The sequence below is a fragment of the Phalacrocorax aristotelis genome, chromosome Z, assembly GCF_949628215.1.
Source record: "Phalacrocorax aristotelis chromosome Z, bGulAri2.1, whole genome shotgun sequence".
NCBI classification, from domain to species: domain Eukaryota; kingdom Metazoa; phylum Chordata; class Aves; order Suliformes; family Phalacrocoracidae; genus Phalacrocorax; species Phalacrocorax aristotelis.
Genome location: NC_134311.1, coordinates 45,136,162 through 45,158,701, shown reverse-complemented (window position 1 = coordinate 45,158,701; position 22,540 = coordinate 45,136,162). Strand labels below are relative to the sequence as shown.

The following is a 22,540-nucleotide window of genomic DNA, read 5'->3' as shown; positions in this document are numbered from 1 at the left end:
AATATAACATGCTTAATCTGAAAGTGATGACTTCAGAAGACAAAAATTACCATTTTGTGGGGTTCACTTTAATGCTTAAGGTAAAAGATACCACTTAAAAATAGTAGGACACTGAAACAAAGATCTTAAAATTATCCACCTACCTAGAATCTTGTAGCCTGCCTTACTGTCAGATCAGAGTATTTGTGAGGTTGCTTACACATTCTGACATGATTGGTTGTAAACACTGGATTATGTAGGCTCTTGGTTATGCTAATCATGCTTGTATTTCAAAACCCATGCTTTTTGACGTCTGAGGCTTACATTCCTAAAGAGTTACTAGTGCTGTGTTTGAAAACCTTAGATATAGCTAATGCAACTTGGCAGGGAAACTGTGAACTAATTTTGTTACTTACAGGACACTGAGTTTAATATAAGTATTCAGGACCAAGATCACAAAATCCCCCAAGATCTTGAGGTGGTGAATATTATAGTCTGTGCTACTAGCATACTGAGGTAATGCTTAATCTGGAATACCAATAAGTAAAATAGGCAAATAGTTGGCTGACTAAGGGCTTTCCTAACAGCGACATTTTTTAAAACTGTTGGTGGAAAACTGTGGCATTTGGGAAGTAGTATTTATTCTATATTTTCTTTTACACAGATCTAATTAGGGTGTCACACCTAACAAATGATGGCAGGCTTTTCTTTCTGACCAATGATGCATATGAATGTTTTCTCCCTGCTGTTCCTGCAGTTTTGCAACTACGTGCAAGATATGGTTAGAGCAACCTTTTTTTGTTTTGTTTTCTCTTGTGGGCAAGAGGTATATGTACAGCCTGAAGGCTAATTTATGTTGTTCTCTATTCTTTTAATTAAAGACCTGAGTGTGAAAGAATATTTTATCTTTGAGCCTTAAATATCCATTAAGTCAGCGGACATGCTGAGTGGATTTGGTAGGTAGAGGAAGAGTATATTCCTTGAAAGGGTCAAGTCCATAGTCTGATGTCAAGGTTGTTAATATATATGTAAAGTCGAGTGATTTTTAGTCCTTGTGGTACTGAGTAATGCAAAAATTAGGTAACTTGCATTGTTTAAGTAAAGAAATACTCTTTTTTTTTTTCTTTTTAACTAAGATGGGAAATTTTAGTTTGTTTAGTGGTTCTGTGCCAAGGACCCATCTCATTCTGCATACCTGGTTTCTGAATGTACCTGCAGGAGTATCAACTGAACAAATGTTTTTTCTTTACTAGAGATGTATTTCTAAAATTAAATTGAACTCAAATTTCAAGAACCATAATAGAAACTGGAAGATGTTCTTAACAGCCAGCATCTTCCATTATTCCTTAAGTCCTACCAGTGTGACAACTGCAGTTGGGTGTTTAAAACAGCTTAGGATAATTATGATTAAACTAATCCCTTGTATGTTTAGACAAATAATAATAGTGGTACAGTAGAAATAAAAGATAAGTCAATCTTTTCCCTCTGCTTGACCCAGTGCTTCTCCTCTGACCCTCCTACTGCCTAGTATATTTATGTTAGTTCCTTTATTATGCAATACTTGCATAGTGCCTTCTCCTAAATGAGATAGGATGACTTGTTATAAAGAGTTATTTTGCATAAGGAGTGTGAGAGGCAGAAATGTGGTTGGACTTGGAGAAGTCAAGCCGGAGAGCAGCCCCACATGCTGCAATTTGCAACAGTCTGCCTGTTTTGAAATGGTTTTCCAGAAGCAGAGTTTTCTGTGGTTTAAGGTTTTTAACTCAATAGCTGCAAGAAGGTAGTATCTATCTTTCTAAACTCTGTCATCTGATATATTGAGGTGTACCTTTAAATCAGTAAAAGTGGTCATGAGGTGACTTCCATGTACAACGTGAAACAACCTTACGGAGAGATAACGAGAGCTTTTTGGCCTTTCTTACAAAGAAAGGACCTAACATCTAGAGGAAGCTGTAGGATACATATTGTTTGAAATGAAACTTTATTGAAGTTGATAGACTAATGTAGCAAATAAGGTGTGCTTATGATCAAGGCCAAAGTATAAGCTCATAGAAGCAGGAAAAAAGTCTTACCCCGATCAGTATTAATTAATTGAAGGCAGACAGTGGGAAGTTGAAACAAGTAAGAGTAAATTTATTCTCTTGGGGAGGACTTTGTATATAGAGGGTGACATGTTAAATATTTCATGTGTCCCTTCTGAATGTTCTTGTCTGAATCAGTAAAATCAGTGTTTAATTTGAATGATCCATGGGTGGTGGTTTTCTTCTGATTTGCTTGTTTTCTTAAAGTCAGTACTATGCATGAGGTCAGGAAATGGTGTCGTTTTAATAATACTTCTGCTGGTTTATATGTGGGGGTGAGAGTTGCTTTCATTTTCTTTTTGGTTTTGATGGGAGGTGACCTCACTGTTACAGTCTTGAATGCTGGTCAGCCCCTTAAGCCCTAGAATCATTTGCACAACTGAGAAATTCTTCAGTCTTCAAGCATCTTCCTAAGAATAGGTGTAAACCTATTAAATTGAACTGGAATTCTCTGTTTAATATCAGCTTCCTTCTCAGCTTCTCTGAGAAACCTCTGAGTTTTCCTTCTCACAAGCTGTCAGCTGACCAATGTTTATGGAACAGAAACACACATAGATGTTTGGAATAAATTTAAATTCTTAGATTTTGTTTAGAGTACATGAAATTTAAATAATAATGAACTCAAATTTCCATTGGAAACTGCTCTGTTAATATTATCTTCTGATTAATGTAAGGCAGTGATGTGAAGAGTTCATGTAAACTCTTCATGCACAATGAAGATGTCCTGAGAACTTCTGCCAGTGTAGTTGTTGGTTTTGTGTTTGGGTTTTTTGTGTTTTCTTTTTGTGGTTGTTTTTTTTTTTTTAAACTTTATGAAGTAAGTAACACAATAAAAAGAGCAAAATACATGTTCTTCCAGAAGGTTATTTAGTTTAGAAGTAATTTGAATAGCATGTACAAGAACCAGTAGGTAGTATATGAAAACTAATGTTGCAATTTGGAAATACTGGTATTAGTCTGGTTTTGAACCTGAGATTACACATTGTTTTAAATGTAGGAAAAATGTGATGATCAAACTCTTTACAACTGAAACTATTATTGAAGGCAAGAATATTGTCCTCCACGAACTAGCTGAATAAATTTATATGGCAGCCTGGTAGCTACATCAGTATACTCCCAACTCATGTAGTTTCATTGCTTTTTATTAAAGTAGTCTAGGACTGTAGTTCATATATATCCTCAATACTACAACAAAGTACATGTTGGTGAAATCAAAATAAACAATAGTATTTGCATATCCCAGTTTAAAGATGGACAGTAGTATTTAAGTAATTTGTGAAGTTTAATGGCATATATTTTTTTTTGAAAGTTCTGAGAATTGTTGGATCTGGAAAAAGACCTTTTCATAGCTTAATACATGACTTTTTGAAGTTTTCAAATACATGCTTATTAGTATTCTGTCAAATATTTAAACAAGGGTATTTTGCGACAGTAAAAGATATATTGCCCGGTTATTTTTTATTTTAAAGTTAAGTTGTGATGGACTACATGTGGAAAGCTGCAGGCCACAAAACAAAATTTTAATGTGTTACCTTTGTCCTAAATCTTGCCATGAATTGTAAAGGTGAAAAGTCATTTGAAAGTGGCAAGTAGTCTGTACATGCTGCAGAGAATCAAGAAAATGGAACCATTGCTTATTTGGGTGTGGAACGGGAGATAAAGCTTGCCCTATCATAGCATCTGTGCATTAAAAATAGGTTTGACTTCTACATTTCTTCTCATGGTCAATTCCTTATTAGGAATTTGTGTTTGGGAAAGATTGGAGTGTGAAGTTTTACCTCATTTAGCTGCTGTGAAACTGTGAAGGAGCTTTCTTTTTTTGCTAAGAATATGGTGATCTAAACTAGTGATCTGGCTAAAAAAAATCCAGGTATCAAGTGAACGTTACTGTATGGCCATGTAAGATATAGTCTGCTTTCTAGGAGTACAGTCAGCTTTAGTTATTATTTCTTCAATCTATTTGAATGTGCATAATAGTTTGTTTTCTTCCTGTCTGCAGAGTTCTATATGAAGGGAAGGAACGCATCATTTCAGGCTGCGAGGTGATTCAAGCTACTCCTTATGGTCGTTGCGCTAATGTTAACAACAGTTCAGCTTCTTCTCAACGGATCTTTATCACATATCGAAGGGCTCCTCCAATACGACCTCAAAATTCACTGGCAGTGACAGATATCTGTGTTATTGTTACCAGCAAAGGAGAAACCCCTCCTCATACATTCTGCAAAGTTGATAAGAATTTAAATTGTGGCATGGTGAGTATTTAAAAGCTTTAGTCACTCTCTCTTTTTTTTTAAACCCAACAAACAAAACCCCAAGAAGTAGCTCTTTGAACATTTCTTAGCACTGTTATAATTGTGTTCTATCATGATTCTTGCATCTTATATACCACGTGTGATACTTCAGTTTTGTAGGTTTTATTGCTCTGATTTCCTTTGTTGTTCGGAATTACTTCTTCATACTGGCTACTCACTGCTTCAGTTTGCATATTCATGTCTAGGTGCTGTTTAGGAGTAGTGCAATGTATTGTTTGTTTGTTTTTGGTTTTAATTATTCCTGTCCCCCTGCCTTGGTGATGCTGATACTTGGGATGAATCACAATTGCTTTTTTTCTTAGCCATTAATAATGCCCATGTTACTAAGAAATGTAAGAATTATAAATACTGCTTACAATTTCTTCAAGTACTCTTTTTTTTTTTCAGTCAGTTCACTTTTATTTAGTCTGTTTTGCATTTAGTTTACTCAGGCTGAAATAAGATATTTTTTTCTAATGGTAGATTGTATTTAGACAAACTGCAAAAATACTATGTAAATAAGAAGTTTATGGAAGTATGATGAAAGCTTCAGGTGGTAATATTTAGAATTTCACTTCCGCTGATGAGGTGCCCATAAGAATCTTCTTTTAAATAACCAAGAAAATGTGAAGCTGCAAATGATCTACTTAACTTTTCCCTGTTCTTCTGTCGAAATAAGTCAGAGTAGTGTGGTGGTGTGATTATTTTATGTAAATACTGTGATCTCTAAAAAATGTGAGAAGGGTGAATTCACAGTTTCATGATTAAATGCACTCAGCAGCCAACCAGTCGTCTTATTCTGTAACGCTTTTTATTTAAATGTCTGCTTTGTTTGTAAGTGGGAGTGTATTCAGATGCTCATACTTGATTTCTCTGGTGCCTGTTTTTGTCTTTGATGGTTCTAAGATGAAACTTATGTCTTCCAGTGGGGTTCCAGTGTATACCTTTGTTACAAGAAGTCTGTGCCAGCTTCTAACTCATTAGCATACAAAGCTGGTAAGTAATTTCAGAAGCAGACTGTTTAAACATGCTAAGAGAAGGAATCAAATGCCTTGTTGAAATCAAGTAGTAATTTTAAAAGCCTGAGTCCTGTCTGTCAGAATTCTGTTCCTAGAGCATGTCAGTTGAAAACAAATCCTATAATGTCTTAATAGGAATAGCATTGTTCTGTATTAATTTAGTTCTTAGCATGACAGCTTTGGTAGCTAAGAAGCTTTAGTGGAAAGCTTAGCAAGCAATTCAGATGTAACAAAAAGAGTTCAGATTTCTTGTGTTGGTGTTGATGGAGAAGTAGTAATTAAAGATTCCATTCAACCTTACTCATATTTCTTTTTATGTCTCACAGCTAATGCAACATCTTTCGTTTAATTTGAAAATATGTGTTTCTTCCCTTCGGTTCCACAGCTATTCAGTTGTTTCTTATTTGAGGAAAGTGAAAAATATTCTGAACAATAAATGGCAAGAAGTCTTTTAATGCATTGCTACAGGTTATTATTTTTTTCTCTGAAGAAGTAAAAAAAAAAGTCAAGAGTTTCTACTGAGCACTAAGTGCCCCAAATTCCTTTGAAAAGAGTAAATTACCAAATAGAAGTGGAAAGCATAGGTACTGAAGTGAGTGTACGATAAAATAAGTTAGATGAACAGCAATAGTAAACCAATGCTTGTGTGCCTGTTTTCTACCAAGAAGACTTAGATGTTTCTTCAGTTTCCAGATTATTTGTTTGAAGTGAACATATTGGCTGATTAGCAGAAAATGTGGACAGTCAGCTAGTTCATCCTATTTTCAATGGAGGTATTGCTGCTGTTCTTACAGTAGATAAATTATCACTTTTTTTGTAGTAATTTCTTTGTAATAAAATCCATTTTAATGGTACATTTAAATAGCACAGGTAATTCCCAACTGGTTTAAAGTAAAAAATCTTCACTAATTGATTTTTACAAGTGTACTGTATCTTGAGCAGTTACTAGAAGGGAGGGAGTGCTTCAGTATTCATATGCAATTTTAAAATGATTTTTACTTGGATGACTTAGTCTTACTGTCAGATGAGAGACTTTCCTTCTTCAGATGTAATCTGCAGTTATGAAGTCCAGATAACCAACAGACTTTGCTGTATATTGTGGAAAATATACTGCTTACATTATTTAGGGCTTGCAGAGCCAATGTGTTTACTTTTCCTTCTCCCATTCTGAAGGCTTAATTTTCAGATATCCTCAAGAGAACTATGAGTCATTCCCACTGTCAGAATCTGTACCCCTCTTCTGCCTTCCTATGGGGGCTACTATTGAGTGCTGGGACCCTCAAACCAAATACCCACTACCAGTGTTCTCAACATTTGTACTGACCTGCTCTTCTGCAGAAAAGGTATGGCTCCACACTGTGATTGGTTTTTGCTTTTAGTTCAAATGGCTGCTGTGGAGATAAATAGGCATTGTTTCTTCTGTATTTGAGAAATACTACAAAATTAATTGACAAATACTCCCTTATAAAATTTTATTTCTTAAGCCTTCATGTAAGATGGAAGTAAACCAAAGCAAGAAATAGCCAGAAGAGTATGTACTCTTTAGTGCCATGTAAGCTGAATCATACAGTTAACAAAAGCAAAACTCAAAGTGCAAGGATTTCCCTGTTCTTTAAAGTAAGAAATTTCTGGGAATAGAGGTGGAGCCTACATGTTGGAGGTGTTCACTTACCACATGTGTTAGCAATGTTTAAGTTGTTATGGTTTTCTGATGGTTACCTTAAAAGCCACTCCTACATGAACTTGTGTAATTGGGCTCTGTAGGTATCTATGTGCTTGAATAGGAAAACAGTTACCAGAAAACAGCAGTGCAGGGAAGGGAAAAGTATGTGCTGAGAGGTAGCATGTGAAAGACTCTGAAAAACAGATGAGCTCCTGAGACCAGTGATCCTGCTCAGTTCACATGAAGTGATAGATTCAGAACACCATCCATCTGCCAAATCTGTGTAAGGCCACCAGCAAACGCTGGTACCAAAAATGTGTTGCATGACTCAGCCCACATGTGAGAAGGCAGTGTCTGCTCTACAGAGACAGAGAATACAGGATTATAGGTATACCTGATGAAGCAAGGGAGCCCTTGTTTGGGGTTGGTCTCCCAGCTGTTGCTTCAGCTTGCCAGGTCTGTGTGTATGGGTGAACTGCATGAGGAAGTAATTGATTGTAATGTGTGATTAGCTTTCTGTGATTAATAAACAGCAGTTTGGCTCTATTAATGGTAACAGCTCAATTTCTACTCTGCCTCAGTCCCCCATCAGGGAAATTTATATACCTCTTCATTCCAAACAACGAAAAAAGTCTTTCTCCAATATATTAATACTTCTTTTGCAAGGAGGAATGTAGTAGCAGCCAGTATTTTTCTCAGAGGCAATGTATATTGTCGTGTCCATCTTTCCCTGTTCTCCTTTTGCTAAGCTTGCCAGAATAATTCACTTCATTATGAAACTCTGACAAATAGGGAAAGAAGATTAGGAAAGGTCAGTAGCTGTTTTGCTTGATAAAATGAGTGAAGTCAAAGCTGAAATTTATTGTTTTACTGTGGTAGTGATATGGGAATTTACTGAACACAAGTTTTTCACGAGGGCTGGATTTTGGTGGGGTTTTTTTCAGGTTGTTTTTGACCATAATGGTTAATGGAAAGGGTTTTGTCACAGCATGTAGTTTGGTTCCTTCCATTTCAGTTTACTGAGCATGAATACTTGAGGAAAGTGGAATGAAAAAGAGGAAAAGAGGCACAAGAGTCCAAAGCATTTTGTTTATAAGGATACTTTGCATCTGTTGTATAAATGAAAAATCATTTCACAAGCTACCAGCAAAAGCACTATAGCATGTGTGCAAACACCAAAGACTTCAGGATGCTTTGAAAGTTCTAACCCAATCTCCCGTTAAATACTGGGTATAGTCAGCTGTTTTTCTTCATCCTTTAGGTTTATGGTGCTGCTATTCAGTTTTATGAGCCTTATCCCCGGGAGCTGCTAACAGAAAAACAACAATTGCATCTGGGTCTCCTGACAGCTGTAGAGAGGAAAGTGGTTACTTCCAAGTCCATCAATTCCAACAAATGCATCTGTCTTCTCTCACACTGGCCTTTCTTTGAAGCATTTCGAAAATTTCTTATGTTCATCTACAAACTCTCTGTCTCTGGACCTCATCCTCTTCCCATTGAAAAGTATGTAAAACATTTTTCAAGTAAATGTGGGAAGGTAGTTATATCAGCTCAAGAAGTCATGTGAATTATACATGTCACACTTAGTTGGTATATTTGCTCCAGCCTAATGCTTGCACTGGGTAGCTTGTGTTGTACTGGTAGAAACTATTGCTGCTTCTTTTTAGTAGTAGTGGTTCTTACAGTGCCAGGAAAGTGAACAGAATTTTACCGTGGCATTTATGTTAGAATATGTCACCCCTATTTACCTTTCTCATAACTACATCAAGCACAGAAAATGGCTGAGCTGTAAGATACACCCTAATGTTTCCAGTCCTGCATTTTAGGTTAATAAATATAAGCTCAGGGACTCTGTGCATTAGCAATGAATATCTGTATTTGTTTCCAAGCACTGCAACTAATGCAGCTTTGTGTGTGTGAGAGAGGATGCTTTTAATGGTCCTAAAAGTTTGCTGAAATATGATGTTACCTTCAAAACTGTGTTAGATGTGTGGCAGTGAAGTATATAGTTTCTCTTAGGTAAGCCTCATTAGAAACTCTGTAGAATGGGGTTAGTTAGTTTGCCTGGGATTTTAAATGGCTTGCCTGAATGCCAGTGTGTTCTTATCTTTTGCATACGTATCTGAAGCTGCCAGTATTATTTTTCACACATGAAGTGCGAGTGAATGGAGCTTCTTTGTTTCGGTTTGCATAATAGGCTCTTAAATATATCAAAACAGTAAATAATCTTAACAGCCTTTCTAAAACATGGTATCATAGTAATTCCAAAATGTGATTAACATTATTTTCAGTCCCTGATTAGTCCCTGATGCTGGTTTTCTAATATCTTGTCTGCTTTTCAGGCACATATCCCATTTTATGCACAATATACCTTTCCCTTCACCACAAAGGCCAAGAATTCTTGTGCAGGTAATGCAGAACATTTGCATCCATTTTTAGTTACATTAATAACAAACCATCTTTTCTGCTTTTGAAAGCATTCTTTCTTATTTTAGGCTTTTTACTCAGCTTTAAATACCCATCTGCTGGAAGGGAGATGGGGGGAGAAGGATGGGTTGGTCTTCATTTTCACTGGTATAAACCCAGGGTAACTTAGCAAAGGAAACTATTTCAGAGTTCAGGTGGTGCAGATGGCAGCAGTGTCCTACCTGCACTTTTGAAATGTCTGCTATATATTACACTTTCATTTTATAAGCACCGTTTGCATTACTTCGGGGTGGGGGGTGTTGTTTGTTTTCTGTCTCTCTCTCATTTGTCCACCCACTACTGTGGGTCAAAGGTTAGTCCCCCAGGGTACTGTCTTTTATGCTTCTCTGTTTAATTACCTAGCAGCAGTTATGTGTTCAACACTGAGTCACAAACAATTTCCTGTAACTTCTGAGAATCATTTCAGTGACTAACTCTCTTGACCTAGTGAACACAAGTCCCAAAGATTGTCTCTGATTTGTGTGTCTTGCATGACATTGTGACTCGGTCTGCCAGGCAGTTTATGAAGCTATGGATATAAATTTATATTGGAGTATTATACTGTATTAACTTTGGAGTTGTCCATATTAATCATGCACTACTTTATCTTTCAGCTTTCTGCTCATGATGCATTAATATTGTCTCAGCCAGTTTCTACACCATTGCCATTAAGGTATCACTATTAATGCTTTAAATGTATGCTACTTGAAAAATTCAGAGGCAAATAGGAATGAGTCATAGAAGGAAGCCAAACATTATGCAATATTATTAGATGTTATAAACAGAAAGCTCAGTATACATTTATAATATTACACAGTATTGTCTTTTTGACATAGACCTGTCCCCTGTGGAAGAATAATATCACTAATTATCATGAAATAAAGATGAATTACCAGGTTATTGTAGGAGCTCTGAAGAAAAACAAAAAGCAGGCTTTGAGGAAAAAAATATGTATTTAAATATCTTTTAAAAATATCTTTTACACAAGAACCTATGTAGGAAACAAAAATTGTTTTGATAGCATAGACTTTTTAATCTTATTTTTAACCCTTTTTGATTCAAGAGAAACATTTACGTCAAGCAGTTATGTGAAATCAGTGAACGCACAAGTGTGCAGACATTTTGGAAATTCAAATTTATACCTAAAAATTTGTATCTGTGCTTGAAGGTTTATGCCGTCTCTGGATACTGCCTGCATCTTTAGGGCTGGAGCTCCCTATGATTGTTATGTTGGGTTTTGTTTGGATTGTTTTGTTGATTTTTGATTTGTCTTTCAGTTGAAAAACAAAATATTGTCCCTTTCTTAATATTTTCCCCCTTAAACATTATCATACAGTATTCTGTATTAAGAGGAATGCTGTGTTTGATCACATCTGTTACACAGCCTCTTAAGTGAAAAATTGCAACTAGCCACCAAACTGCAAAGTAGCATGTAAGCACTTTTCTGAGGACAGATTTTACACCTCTTACAGATGTCATTACAATTCCTAAATGTGTACAGTCCAAATAAATGAAATGGAGTCTGAACTATAGAAGCTAAAAGCATGTTGTTATCAGAATGATGGATTGATTTTACTTAACTAGCATTAGAACTTGATACTGTCATTCTAAGATCAGATGGATACTCTAGTTTACTATTTTTGCCTGAGGTAACCCATCATACGAAACTACTGGTGTTGTTTGTGCTTAGATTAGTTGTTAACCAGTTAGATCTGTTTTACAGTTATGAAGACAAGATGCCTGCGCATATATGAGAGTGCACACCATAAACAACAAAAACTCAGCCGTAGGATGATATAGCATACATTTCTGTAGCAACAGCATTTGAATTTAAGTTTCTTTGAGGTGATAGCAATTAGATGGATAGGTAGATATTTGATGTGTGGTCATATTAGTACCATTCATCTAGTTGGTCTAAAACAGTTGTCAGAAGTTTGATAGCAGTAACTTTTTTTTTTTAACCCTCTTAATGTTCTTATTCTCTTTCCCCTCCCCACCCATCCTTTAGTGGAGCAAACTTTCGCACTCTGCTCATGAATCTTGGACCGGAAAACTGTGCCACTCTGTTACTCTTTGTATTACTAGAAGGCAAGATCCTCCTCCATTCTCTTAGACCAGCTGTGTTGACAGGAGTTGCTGAAGCTGTAGTAGCTGTAAGTGTAAAGTGTTCTGTACAGCAGTGAGAGAAATCAGTTCAAACTTCACAGTTGTTGCAAGGCTTATTTAAGTTAAAATGATTGATGCACTAAATAATCATTTTTCTCAGCAATAGCATTTAGTTAAAGTGCCCTAGAATGTCTTGTTATTATTACTATTATAATGATCAACACGTTTGCATAGATAACTGAGATGTGCTGTAAATAAGCGTTCAAACTGGAAGGCTCTTTTCTGACAGTGTTAAAAGGCTTTTAGCAATTTCAGTTCAACTTGCTGCGTATAACTTATTGGTTTTTATTGTACAGTATCTGTTGTTGTGTTTTAATACATTGCTTTCACTTAATTTTTCCTTCAGATGATATTTCCATTTCAGTGGCAATGCCCGTATATCCCCCTCTGTCCTTTGTCTCTGGCCACCGTACTCAGTGCACCTGTTCCATTTATTGTTGGAGTTGACTCACGATACTTTGATCTGTATGATCCACCACAGGATATTGTGTGCATTGACTTAGACACAAACATGGTGTACATGTAAGTTCTATGGAGTTTTTGCATTTATCTGTAGATGGAGAGGTTGCTGAAATGGTCAGGAGATAAAACTATTAAACATTGTTTTTTTTCAAAGTGGTTCATTTCTTACTGTCCTCTGTTCTCTTTCTCATTTCTAATGCTTCATAGCAAATGAAAACTTACTAAGTCAAGGATCAAGACTTGGGACTGCCTATAAAAATGTGGTGCAGATGTTGCTATAAATTTAGTAACAATGGTAATGTGTTCTGGTTTGTTTTTCCACTTCTAGTACTGCATATTAGGGATATAGGACAAAAGCTAAAAAAAGGGAAGAAGAGCTGTTTTGTTGATATTTTATTTTTTCCCCTGTCCCACCATTTCTTATATTTTCACCTTGACATACCACTTTTACATTTGTTTTGCCTGTGTTCAATGACTATTGGTGTGAACATGAGCACTTCAGGACCCTTCAAGACAGGTTTTGACGTTTCTTGTGCTTGGGGCACTTTATGTTACTGTTAATAGAGAATTTTTTTCCTAAGTTACAGGGACCAAATTTTTGTTGAGGTTAGGCAAGTGAAATTTGGTGTCTTGACTACATTCAGTCTAAAATAGTTTCACTTAATTATTATGTTTTTAATCCTTTTCTTAAATTGAAAGTGTTGCATGAACAGTTTCTTCATGCCTTCTTCAGGAGAGGCTAATTCAGGGTAACTTAGTTTTTCTGTAATATATCTAAATGAGAGTACAAATAACCGTTGAAAGTTCCGTTGTTTCAGGTGTTTAATTCAGTAACTTCATGAATTACCTTTCAATTTTTGATTAATTAGATCATAAATAGAAAAAGGCATCTAAGTTCATTCAAGATGAGGGTGAACATCACTAAATTAAGTGCACATCTTTTGTCTGTTAAAATACAGTTTTACTTCATTTCATGGCACTTTTTAGCTCTTGACTTTTGTTTTTATTAACTTGAGTTAGAATTAGTAATTTGATCTCTGGGTCAGTTGAATGCTTTCTTTATTTTCATTGTGTCAAAAGGACCCTTCCTCTACTGAAGCAAATGGTTCCTTTGCCTTACCGAAATGCTATGTTTTATTAGTAGCATGAAAGGAAATAGTTAACAATGGAGCAGACTGTGTTTATTTTTTTTATTTGTTCTTTTCTCCTTCCCCTAGATCCCCATTAAAAACACTGAAAAAAGTTTTTTCATCACTGTATATCAAAGTATAATGCCACAAAAAAATAACTATAATAGGTGTTGTGAAAGAAGAATGTATTGAAGAAAATCAAGGAAGATAACCTGTTACATGAAGATATTAGCAATGAAAAATACCTGAATGTTTTTGTTCATAAGTGGAATGGAAGTTGAAGATTGGTTGTAGATAAATCAAGGAGACAGAAACAGAGGATTTAGCAGGGGGATAAGGATGTTGAGAGTCTGTTGGGATGACTGCTGGAAAGGCCAAGTACCAGCCTTACTTTGGTTACTGAACTAAAAATCTATGAGTGGCTGACCTCTTATGGGTCACTCAACTGGAAAGGTTTTTGCACCTTTTCTTTTACAGTCTTGTAAGTCCATTTCTCTTTCAATAGTCAGCTGATAGTTTTGGGTTTTTTACTGCCCGTTTTGCATATATCTCATCTTACCACTTACTTGACTTCCGGAGTAACTTGATATCTTTTAACATTTGTCTTTAGTAAATGTGAGATGTTGGTACCTGCATTATAAAACTTTTTTAACCTGGAAATGAGAATATTTTTCAATTCTGGAGATGTGTAGGTAAAACCAAATCTCCATAAGGGACTTTGTGTTAAGATCATACGGAATTCTAAAATACTACGTTATTAGTGAGTAAAGATTAATGTTCCATTTTATTTTATCTGCATCTGTTTCCGCCCCTCTTTATTTCAGTGGCAATGCTGCTCTTTTGTTATTGTTGTTGTTGTTGTAAAAGCATTTAACAGCACTCTTGCTAACTCTGAAAGACTGCATAATACAAGAATAACATTTGAAGAATTTAGTATTTTCTAGTCTATCAGTCTGCCTGTGTAGTATCTTTTTAGAGCAAGTTTGCGGCTATCTTATGATAGCAAAAAATTCCCTGATGGCCTTTTATTCATTCAGCATCTTCCTTAATGCCTTCTTTTTGGATGTTTTCAACTACCTCTGTGAAAGTAACATTGGAAGCTGGTTAAGTAAAGTAGTCTTTTAAGGGCAAAGATTTGAGAGTTTGTTTTATTTTTATAGCAGGATTTTTTCCCTTGCTTTTTTGGAACAGTACCACTTATATTCTTTATAGGCATGCCATTATGGTGGGGAAAAAAGGGGCAAATGCATCTGTAAGAGTGCATTTTTTTTTCTTAACTCCTGAAACTTTGGCTTCCTTCCTAAGATAGTTCTGTGTTGATGCCAACTGAGCAAATAATAATTGAACAAACTTTTCACTGATGCAAAGCACAAAGCAAGATAGTAACAACTGATTAGGTTGTGTGGTCACAATGTTTGTTGTGCTCCCTGTTACAGCAATTCTTCCTCACCTTCTGCCTTCTAGAAAGAGGCATAGGATTTCTCAGGATTTACTCCCTACTCTCTCTCTCCAGCCCTGACTGCTTAAACAAGGTCTGGCATTGTACCCAGTGTCCTTCTAACAAAGATGAGCATCCCTTTAGGCCGATTTACACCACTGCTTAATCAATCACCTAATTTTCAAACGGTGAACTGAATTCCCAGTCTTCCTAGTCACGGCTTGCGTGTGCCTAAAGCTGGAACTGAGTTGCCATAAACATGTTACAGTGTACCCTATGACCATAAAGCTACCAGACTGGTCTTCCAGCATTTTGCAGCAATAAGTTCATGTTGTTTTCCAAACTGCCTTTATTTCTATCAGTAGCAGTATGGCAGGTTTATGGTAGTGTAGACTTTGCATAGTAACTGCATACAGATTAGTATGCTTAAATTGTATTAGCAAGACTGATAAAAATTCTGAATGGGAAATCAGCTAAGTGAAACTTCAACTAAAAAGTCTAAATCAAATCTTAATGCAGATCTTCCTTACAGACTGCAAACTCTACTCATAGCTCAATTTATACTGTTCTCTATCTGAGGAAATGAAATTCTGAGTTATGTCACTCCCATTTTTTTATTTTTGACAAATAGCACCAGTGAAAAGATTTCTTTTCAAAATAATTTCCTTTTTTTAGTTACTATGTTCTGAAAATGAAACAACTTAGGGCTGTGGAAGCTACTCTTTTTAAACGGTCTGTATTTTATATATCCTTTTCCTTTTCCCTGTGTTTTAGATCAGATGATAAGAAGAGCACCAACTGGAAGCAGTTTCCTAAGAAGCCATGTAAAAATCTGCTCAGCACCTTAAAGAAACTGCACCCACAGCTGGCAGCAGGTGAAATATATAAAATGAAATGGGAAGGGGTAAGAACAGAAAATGCCCAAAGCAGGGGAAAGTAAATATTCAAAGAAAACTACTAATTTTTTTAATACACACCTACAAGTCATAAATTAGGGTTAGTATATAAATGTAAGGACTTCCTTCTGTTGTATGTGCTGTGCATTATTCTTCTAGACTTCTATTTTCTTTGCTGTGACTTATTAAAATTTGACCTTTTTTTTTTAGCCTTTAAGCCTTTATTCATGACTAAATTATATTTAAAGAAAGATTCAGCTAAAACATGTTTGGATCTTGACCTAAAACAATAATATTCACAGTTCTGATCAAAAATAATATAGGTAATGGGGATATGAGGCTGATGTTGTTGAATATCTCAGCCATTGTGCAAATACTGCTGAATATCTCAGATAATTACTTTTCTACAAAAATAATCGAGTAGCTAAATTTTGACAAACTATTTTGTCAAAAGAAAGCAAAACTGGCCATCTTCAGCCTAATGACTTGGACAGGTAAGACCAAAGTTGTAGCTGACCTAACAGTTTTCAGGTATTGCTTCTTTCTGACTCTAGATAAGCTCTTTAAAGTAATGGTTCAGGGTGTCTGAGGTTGTATCATTATGGAGAAAGATACAATGATGGCCGTATAGGTATACAAGGTATACAAAATCTGTCACTTATGGAAACAGAAAAATACATTAATTAAGAAGTAGGTGTTCTTGCCCCAATTTTCTTTTTTCTTTTTTTTTTTTTTTCCCCCAGATAGCTTTTACTTCATTAGAAAACCTCAGCTTTTCTTTGGGTTTTATCAGCAGGGTATGTCATGCAGTCTGTCTAATGTAGAACTACTTTCTAATTTAACTTGAGCAGAACCAGTGGTCTTTTTTAGGTAGATAGTTTTCTATCTTGGCAATGTTATAATAGGTATGCTATAATATTTACTTATACTTCTATGTAAATATTTATATTACAATAATCGATATTTTTGTTAAAATAAAAAGCATGGAACTATAACTTTCAGCAGTACCTGCTACTGTTTTTTTAAGAGTCCAAAAGTAAACTCTGAATGTCATCTACTTGTTTTTATCCTTTGGTGCACTAAAATGTTAGAATTTTGATTAGAAAAATAGTTTTAGGTCCTTTCTTTCTGGATGTGCAATCTTCAGAACAGGGAAAACACGGTCCTTTGTGTTGATACATTACTGAAAGCCTACATTCAGTTGGGCATGTGGTGACATGAACTCAGCTGAGATCCTCCTCGTTGTTTCATGTTGCAGAGGGCTGGATGAGTTAGAAAAACACATAATCAACTCGTGAGGTAACATATGGGCCAGATCAAATTGGAAAATAATCACAGGATTTCTAGCATTTGCCACTTCTGAATATGGGCAAGTAGAAAAAAAAGAAAAAAAATTGAAATCAGCATCTTGCAAAAGTTACCTGTTTGAGTGCATTTAATTTTAATATAGGATTGTATGTGTTGCTTATTGCTAGTTCACAGGAAAACTCAAGAAGGCTCTGCAGTGGAGATGACTCCTATTGAGGCAGATTTCTCCTGGCAGAAGAAGATGATAGAACTCGAGATGGAGATCCAGGAAGCTTTTCTGCATTTCATGGCATCTATTTTAAAGGGATACAGAACATTCCTCAAGCCAATCACACAGGCACCTTCAAATAAAGCAACTGCTGCTGATTCCTTGTTTGATCATCAAGGTGAGGGTGAGGCAAAGCAGCTGCTGGTACTATTAGCAGCGTTACAACTTTAGGATTGAGGAGCTGCTTAACTTCAAAAGGTCAAAGTTCCCTTTGATTGTACAATGCTTAGCAATATTTAAAATTGAAATTGTATAAAGTTAAACCATCAAAGGTGATTAGAACACAGTTATATGCATACAGAACTGCAGTTTTGCAATAGCTCTGGTATTGCTGTCTTTCAGTAGCTTGATGCCCTCTCTGTGTGATATATTCCATGAGGGCAGCTCTTGGGAATGAAATTTCTCAATTTGTACAGAGCAAAAATGCTGGAAGCACAGTTTTGACAAACAAAGTAAAGTTCTTGATGTAAATGGGAAGGTAATAGAGAATGGGGCAGAGATCAGAAACATAATGGAACAATGGTTAGCAAAAGCCATCTCATTTTCCTCATCTTATCACCTTAACTTTTCAGATCTATTCATGAGTTGAATGATATATAGAATATGACAGGTGATTTGTTTTGTATGTGGTTTTGGGGTAGGGTTTTTTTGTTTGCTTGTTTGGTGGTGTTGATTTTTTTTTAATTACTGGAGGAGAGAGTTGAGAAGGAATTTTTAGTCAAAGGTTTGGAAAGTCTTGATTATTTTCAGGCCCGTCACCTCTTAGGGTAACATAATTTTTATTTTACCCTTGTTTTTACTGTTAGATACTTCTGCTTTTGTATGAGGTCATCATCTCCTTTTTCTTGCACGAACACAGTGAGCAGATTACATGGGGGTGATTGCTTACCAAGTATTGTTAACTATGGTGAAAAATAATTATTTAAAAAAACCCTGTTATTTCTATCTTCCAAATGCAAATAGTGATAAGTAGTAGTTTTTCCTGATAAAGCCCCTACTTTATGTAATAGCACTTTAAATGTTTTATGTTGACACTTTATATGTGCATTTCTTTTGGAACTCATAACTGGTATTTAGTTGTGTATTCCTTTTTATAACCAGGATTTTTAAAAAGCAGAGACCGTGCCTATACAAAGTTCTACACACACCTCACCAAAACGCAGATATTCAGCCGCTTTATTGAAGAGTGCAGTTTTGTGAGTGACAAGGATACTGGCTTGGCATTTTTTGATGACTGCATAGAAAAGGTGAAAAACATGTAGCAATACTATTAAATTATATGTTTCTGTTCATTTTGTGTTATTGTCCAGGTTTTTAGTTGTAAAGGTAGATAGCCTCTGCAGCAAGTATTTTGAGGGATTGGAATTCTTGGTGGTTATTGCTGGGTCGTTTTCTTCCTTCATCTTCTTCCATGGTCATCACTTTCTGCATTGGTACAGGAAACTTCCATTAAAGCCCTGTAGTATGTCAGGCTATAAGATGAGAAATACCAGTAGCTGACACCTTAGCACAATGCCATCTGTGTCTTCACTTTAAATGTTAATCACCCCACCTCTAATGTGGAATTATCTACCAGCGGTCATCTGCTTGTTGCTTTTTTTCACAGAATTTAAACTTAAAACACAAAAACATGCCTAGTGCTCCACTTGTCAAAACTGATTTATGCAGATAAGCTCCCCTTTCATTGCCTGTATTTTATATGAGAAAGATTGCAGTAAGCCATGCCTGTTTTTTGAAACAAAGTCTCTTCAGCATGGTTCTGGTCTAGATGGGTTATTGAGTTTATAGCTTCATATGTAAAATGCCAAATTCAAAATATAAAAATTAAGTGTTAGACCATTATGTGTATTTTTAATACACAATTTTTTAATATGACCTTCATTTTCATACCAAGTTCTTACAGAATAAGTCTTTGATTCAATATTGATTCTGATCAATTTAACACTTGTAAACAGATGACAAAGTAAGTGTTTAAAAGTTTTTTAGCCTTTATTTTTCTTTCTGCTGAGTATGGGGTATGCATCTAGAGTATACTTTGTTTACTGTTGTTAATAATTTGATATTATTGCAATCTTTCAATTAAACTAAATGAAAGCACTTTCTTTTGACAGATTTAGGTTTTTGTATTTAGTAGATAATGTCAACAGCCTGAAAGCGTGGTGATTACTGCATTTGCTTACTTTCAGCAAAGGAAGTATTTGAAGAGATTAATTGCTTCTACAGTAATATGAAATTTACTGTTTCTTATATAATATTTCGGTAAATAGCACTGCTTTAACAGAAATGTTTAGGATTTTTTTTGAGTTGAGAAGAAACTCTCAAATATAAAATTTCTTTTCTTTTTTCCCAGCTCTTTCCAGATAAAGGAACAGAAAAAGGAGAGAAGGTACTTTGTCCTTCAAAACATTTAGAGATATCTGATAGTGAAATAAAAATGGAAAGGCAAGGCTGTGGACTTGATATTTGAGTAATAAGAACAAATAAAATTATTTTATATATATTATATATAATAAAATACAGTATATATTAAATATATTTTTACATATACTAACATAACTAACATTTAAAAGGATATTGCATCATACAGCCAAACTCTGTACTTAGAGAGTACAAACTCTCTTTTCAGGTTGATGTAGATTCTGTTGAAGATGCACGGTTGATTGAGCTTGATGATTCACAAAAAAGTGAACACACAGTGTTTATAATGCCACCAGAACCTCCCACTGATGACGGACAGGACCGAGCGCCAAAGTACAGGTACAAGTTAAACAGTCACATGTAGTGAAACTAGAATGCTTCTGACGTTAATCAGTGCAGATGTTCCACCTTGGTGCAAGACTTGCCTTAATATAATGTTCAGAAGAATCTTTAAAAAGCATTCAAACTGCCCAGATTCTGGTAAGTTTCTGAAGCTCTAGAAGTCAGTGTTTGCGTGTGTGTATGTTTGAGGGCACGTGGATTTTGGTTTTAAGTTTTCAGTAACTTCTTGCCAACTTTATAATGATACTCCTCTACATGTATTCAGTGTCTTTCTTCCTGTCTGAGCCATTTATGTGTATTTTGTAGCAACTGCAGTGTACTTTGTTTCCCAGTGGGAATGACAGGGGGTGGGTAATGGATCTGCCCAGTACTATTGATCTGCAGCTGATGAACCAAAAGAACAAAACACCCACTCCTCTTTTCAGACTTCTGTAACTCAGTGTTTTTCAGCCCTGTGCAGAAAGTGTGGAGTTTAAGACACTCTGGGTATGAATTTTTTTTTCCCCTGTCTCTCTTGGAGATCACAACGGTTCAGTTTCCATCTGCTGTCCTTGTTAATCATCATCTGTCCTTCCCTGACCTTCATGATATGGATGGCAGTCTGGTTCTTCTTGCCATTGTCTATGGAGGTTTAATGTCTAAGGCATCTTCTTGTGATATCTTCGTGAATAAGACTAAAAGGACCTTGCGATCTTCTTCCCCCCCACCCCCCCTCCCTGTTTCTTTATTTTCCTGTTTGTCAGGTTTTTGCACACAAATTGTCTTTGTATGCCTTTCCTGCTATCAGCAGGTATGTGAAAAGCTTTTCTTTTCTGTTTTTTTTTTTATTTTTATTCATCTATATAGCTATAAAAATTTCCCACGACTAGATTTCAAGCTCTTTGACAGGCCACAGGAGCTCAAGCTGTCCTTCAGCAGACACCCAGCTGGAAGCAGCATTTCAAATAGTCCAGCACTCATGGCAAAGAGGACAAAACAGGTCAGATGAGTCTCACCGTAATCACTGTGTGATCACTGAAAGATATGAAGTTTTTTTATAAAACCACCACTCCCTACTTATAGTATAAGTTGATGTTGTTAGAGGTTAGGTCTGTGTAACTATTGAGAATCAACGCTTGCGAAAGAAAGAAATAGAAGGCAACAACTAAACAAATTAGCATCTGAGATTACAGTTTATTGACAAACCCATTTTTAAGCTTTAGACTGTAATATAAAAGAAAAGGAAATGAATGGGGAAGGAAAGAAAAAAAAGAGGATTAATTCTGATGGTAGTTTTTCCTTGCAGAAAGCCTTAATAAGAGAGTGATAAGAAGGAAGCTTCAGTTGAATGTTTTTCAGTTTTATTAAATGCTTAGTTAAGGAGCCAGTATCTGAGTTAATAATGGCTTCTAGATTCAGGATGTTACATCTTTTGTCTGCTTTTTTGTTTTGTTTCACCCTTACAGGAGATAAAAACAGCCCATAAATTAGCCAAGAAGTATTACGTAAGCCCCCCACAGTGGGCTAAGTGTCTCTTCAGTCATAGTTACAGCCTATGGTTTATTTGTCTGCCAGCCTACATCAGAGTTGCACATCCCAAGGTCAAAGCACTGCAGCAGGCATATGATGTTCTAATTAAAATGAGGAAAACTGATGTGGAACCACTAGATGAGGCAAGTGTGAATAAAAAAACATTACCATAAGCATTGAATAGAAGACAAGGTACAAGTATGGTGTGTTTCACCATCACCACCAGGTTAAGCATGACTTACAGTTTGACCTGTTCTAAAGCCACCTTGAAGTGATCTCAAAGAAGACTACTTCACTAGGACAAATGGAAATTCTTTTCCTTTTTCACCAACAGTGTAGTGTCAGCTGGGTCTAGTACTCCAACTTAGTGTTGGTAGTCATCCCCCAGACTTCTTCAAGAAGGAAGTTCTTGAATATCCCTATTTTTTAAATGCACTTTAGATTAATGCTTTGAAGCCTTAATGAATTTAAGGGATAATGGGTTTGTCTGCAGCATAGCGGTCTTTCAGTAGTATCCACAGGCACACAACAGCAAGTTATCCTGCTTTTTGTGTGGGCGTTTCCTTCCCTCCTTTATTTTGCAAACATGAGAGCCGAGTGGAAAAAAAATGAGCATTCTTAACAATGTGACTGCTGATGTTATTTCAGCTCCGTGTGATTTCCTGTTTAATTTTTGCTCCCTCTTCTGGCTGTTGAGTGTTATGTACTGAGTAACTGCTCTCACATGGCTTTCTCCTTTACATGTGTTGAAATCGGGGAAGAGCTTAAGCTGTTTCAAAATCCTTGTCATCATCAGTCCATTTATGCATTTCTGTATCTTGTCAGGTGTGCTACAGAGTTGTAATGCAGCTCTGTGGACTGTGGGGTCAGCCTGTTCAGGCTGTGAGAGTCCTTTCTGAAATGAAAAATGCTGGAATACAGCCAAATGCCATCACCTATGGTTATTACAATAAGGTAAGAGAAGTCTTGATGACGAATACTGGACCAACATCTCTCTTGCTCTTGCCACTCCCCTTGTCCTGTAGCGTGTTTGAAGATTGTTTCTTACAGCTGTTTACTTGGATTTGTTGGTTCCATTGGGCAAGCAATCATTTGGACATGCTT

General features: G+C 35.9%; 1 protein-coding gene across 8 annotated transcripts in view; it reads left to right on the top strand.

Moving 5' to 3' along the window:
- The window catches only part of DENND4C (DENN domain containing 4C), a 179,582-nt gene that overhangs the window by 129,194 nt on the left and 27,848 nt on the right, over positions 1 to 22,540 (top strand). For 7 of the 8 annotated variants that reach the window (XM_075078681.1, XM_075078682.1, XM_075078680.1 and 4 more), the window contains 16 exons: positions 4,060 to 4,312; positions 5,278 to 5,347; positions 6,544 to 6,713; positions 8,295 to 8,536; positions 9,376 to 9,442; positions 10,114 to 10,172; positions 11,508 to 11,652; positions 12,012 to 12,187; positions 15,470 to 15,570; positions 17,067 to 17,285; positions 18,269 to 18,414; positions 19,518 to 19,553; positions 19,794 to 19,924; positions 20,774 to 20,906; positions 21,373 to 21,579; positions 22,262 to 22,390. In XM_075078681.1, the coding sequence (XP_074934782.1) occupies positions 4,060 to 4,312; positions 5,278 to 5,347; positions 6,544 to 6,713; positions 8,295 to 8,536; positions 9,376 to 9,442; positions 10,114 to 10,172; positions 11,508 to 11,652; positions 12,012 to 12,187; positions 15,470 to 15,570; positions 17,067 to 17,285; positions 18,269 to 18,414; positions 19,518 to 19,553; positions 19,794 to 19,924; positions 20,774 to 20,906; positions 21,373 to 21,579; positions 22,262 to 22,390 (2,284 nt within the window). The remainder of the gene's footprint in view (positions 1 to 4,059; positions 4,313 to 5,277; positions 5,348 to 6,543; positions 6,714 to 8,294; positions 8,537 to 9,375; positions 9,443 to 10,113; positions 10,173 to 11,507; positions 11,653 to 12,011; positions 12,188 to 15,469; positions 15,571 to 17,066; positions 17,286 to 18,268; positions 18,415 to 19,517; positions 19,554 to 19,793; positions 19,925 to 20,773; positions 20,907 to 21,372; positions 21,580 to 22,261; positions 22,391 to 22,540) is intronic. The other variant, XM_075078679.1, reaches the window with a different exon arrangement.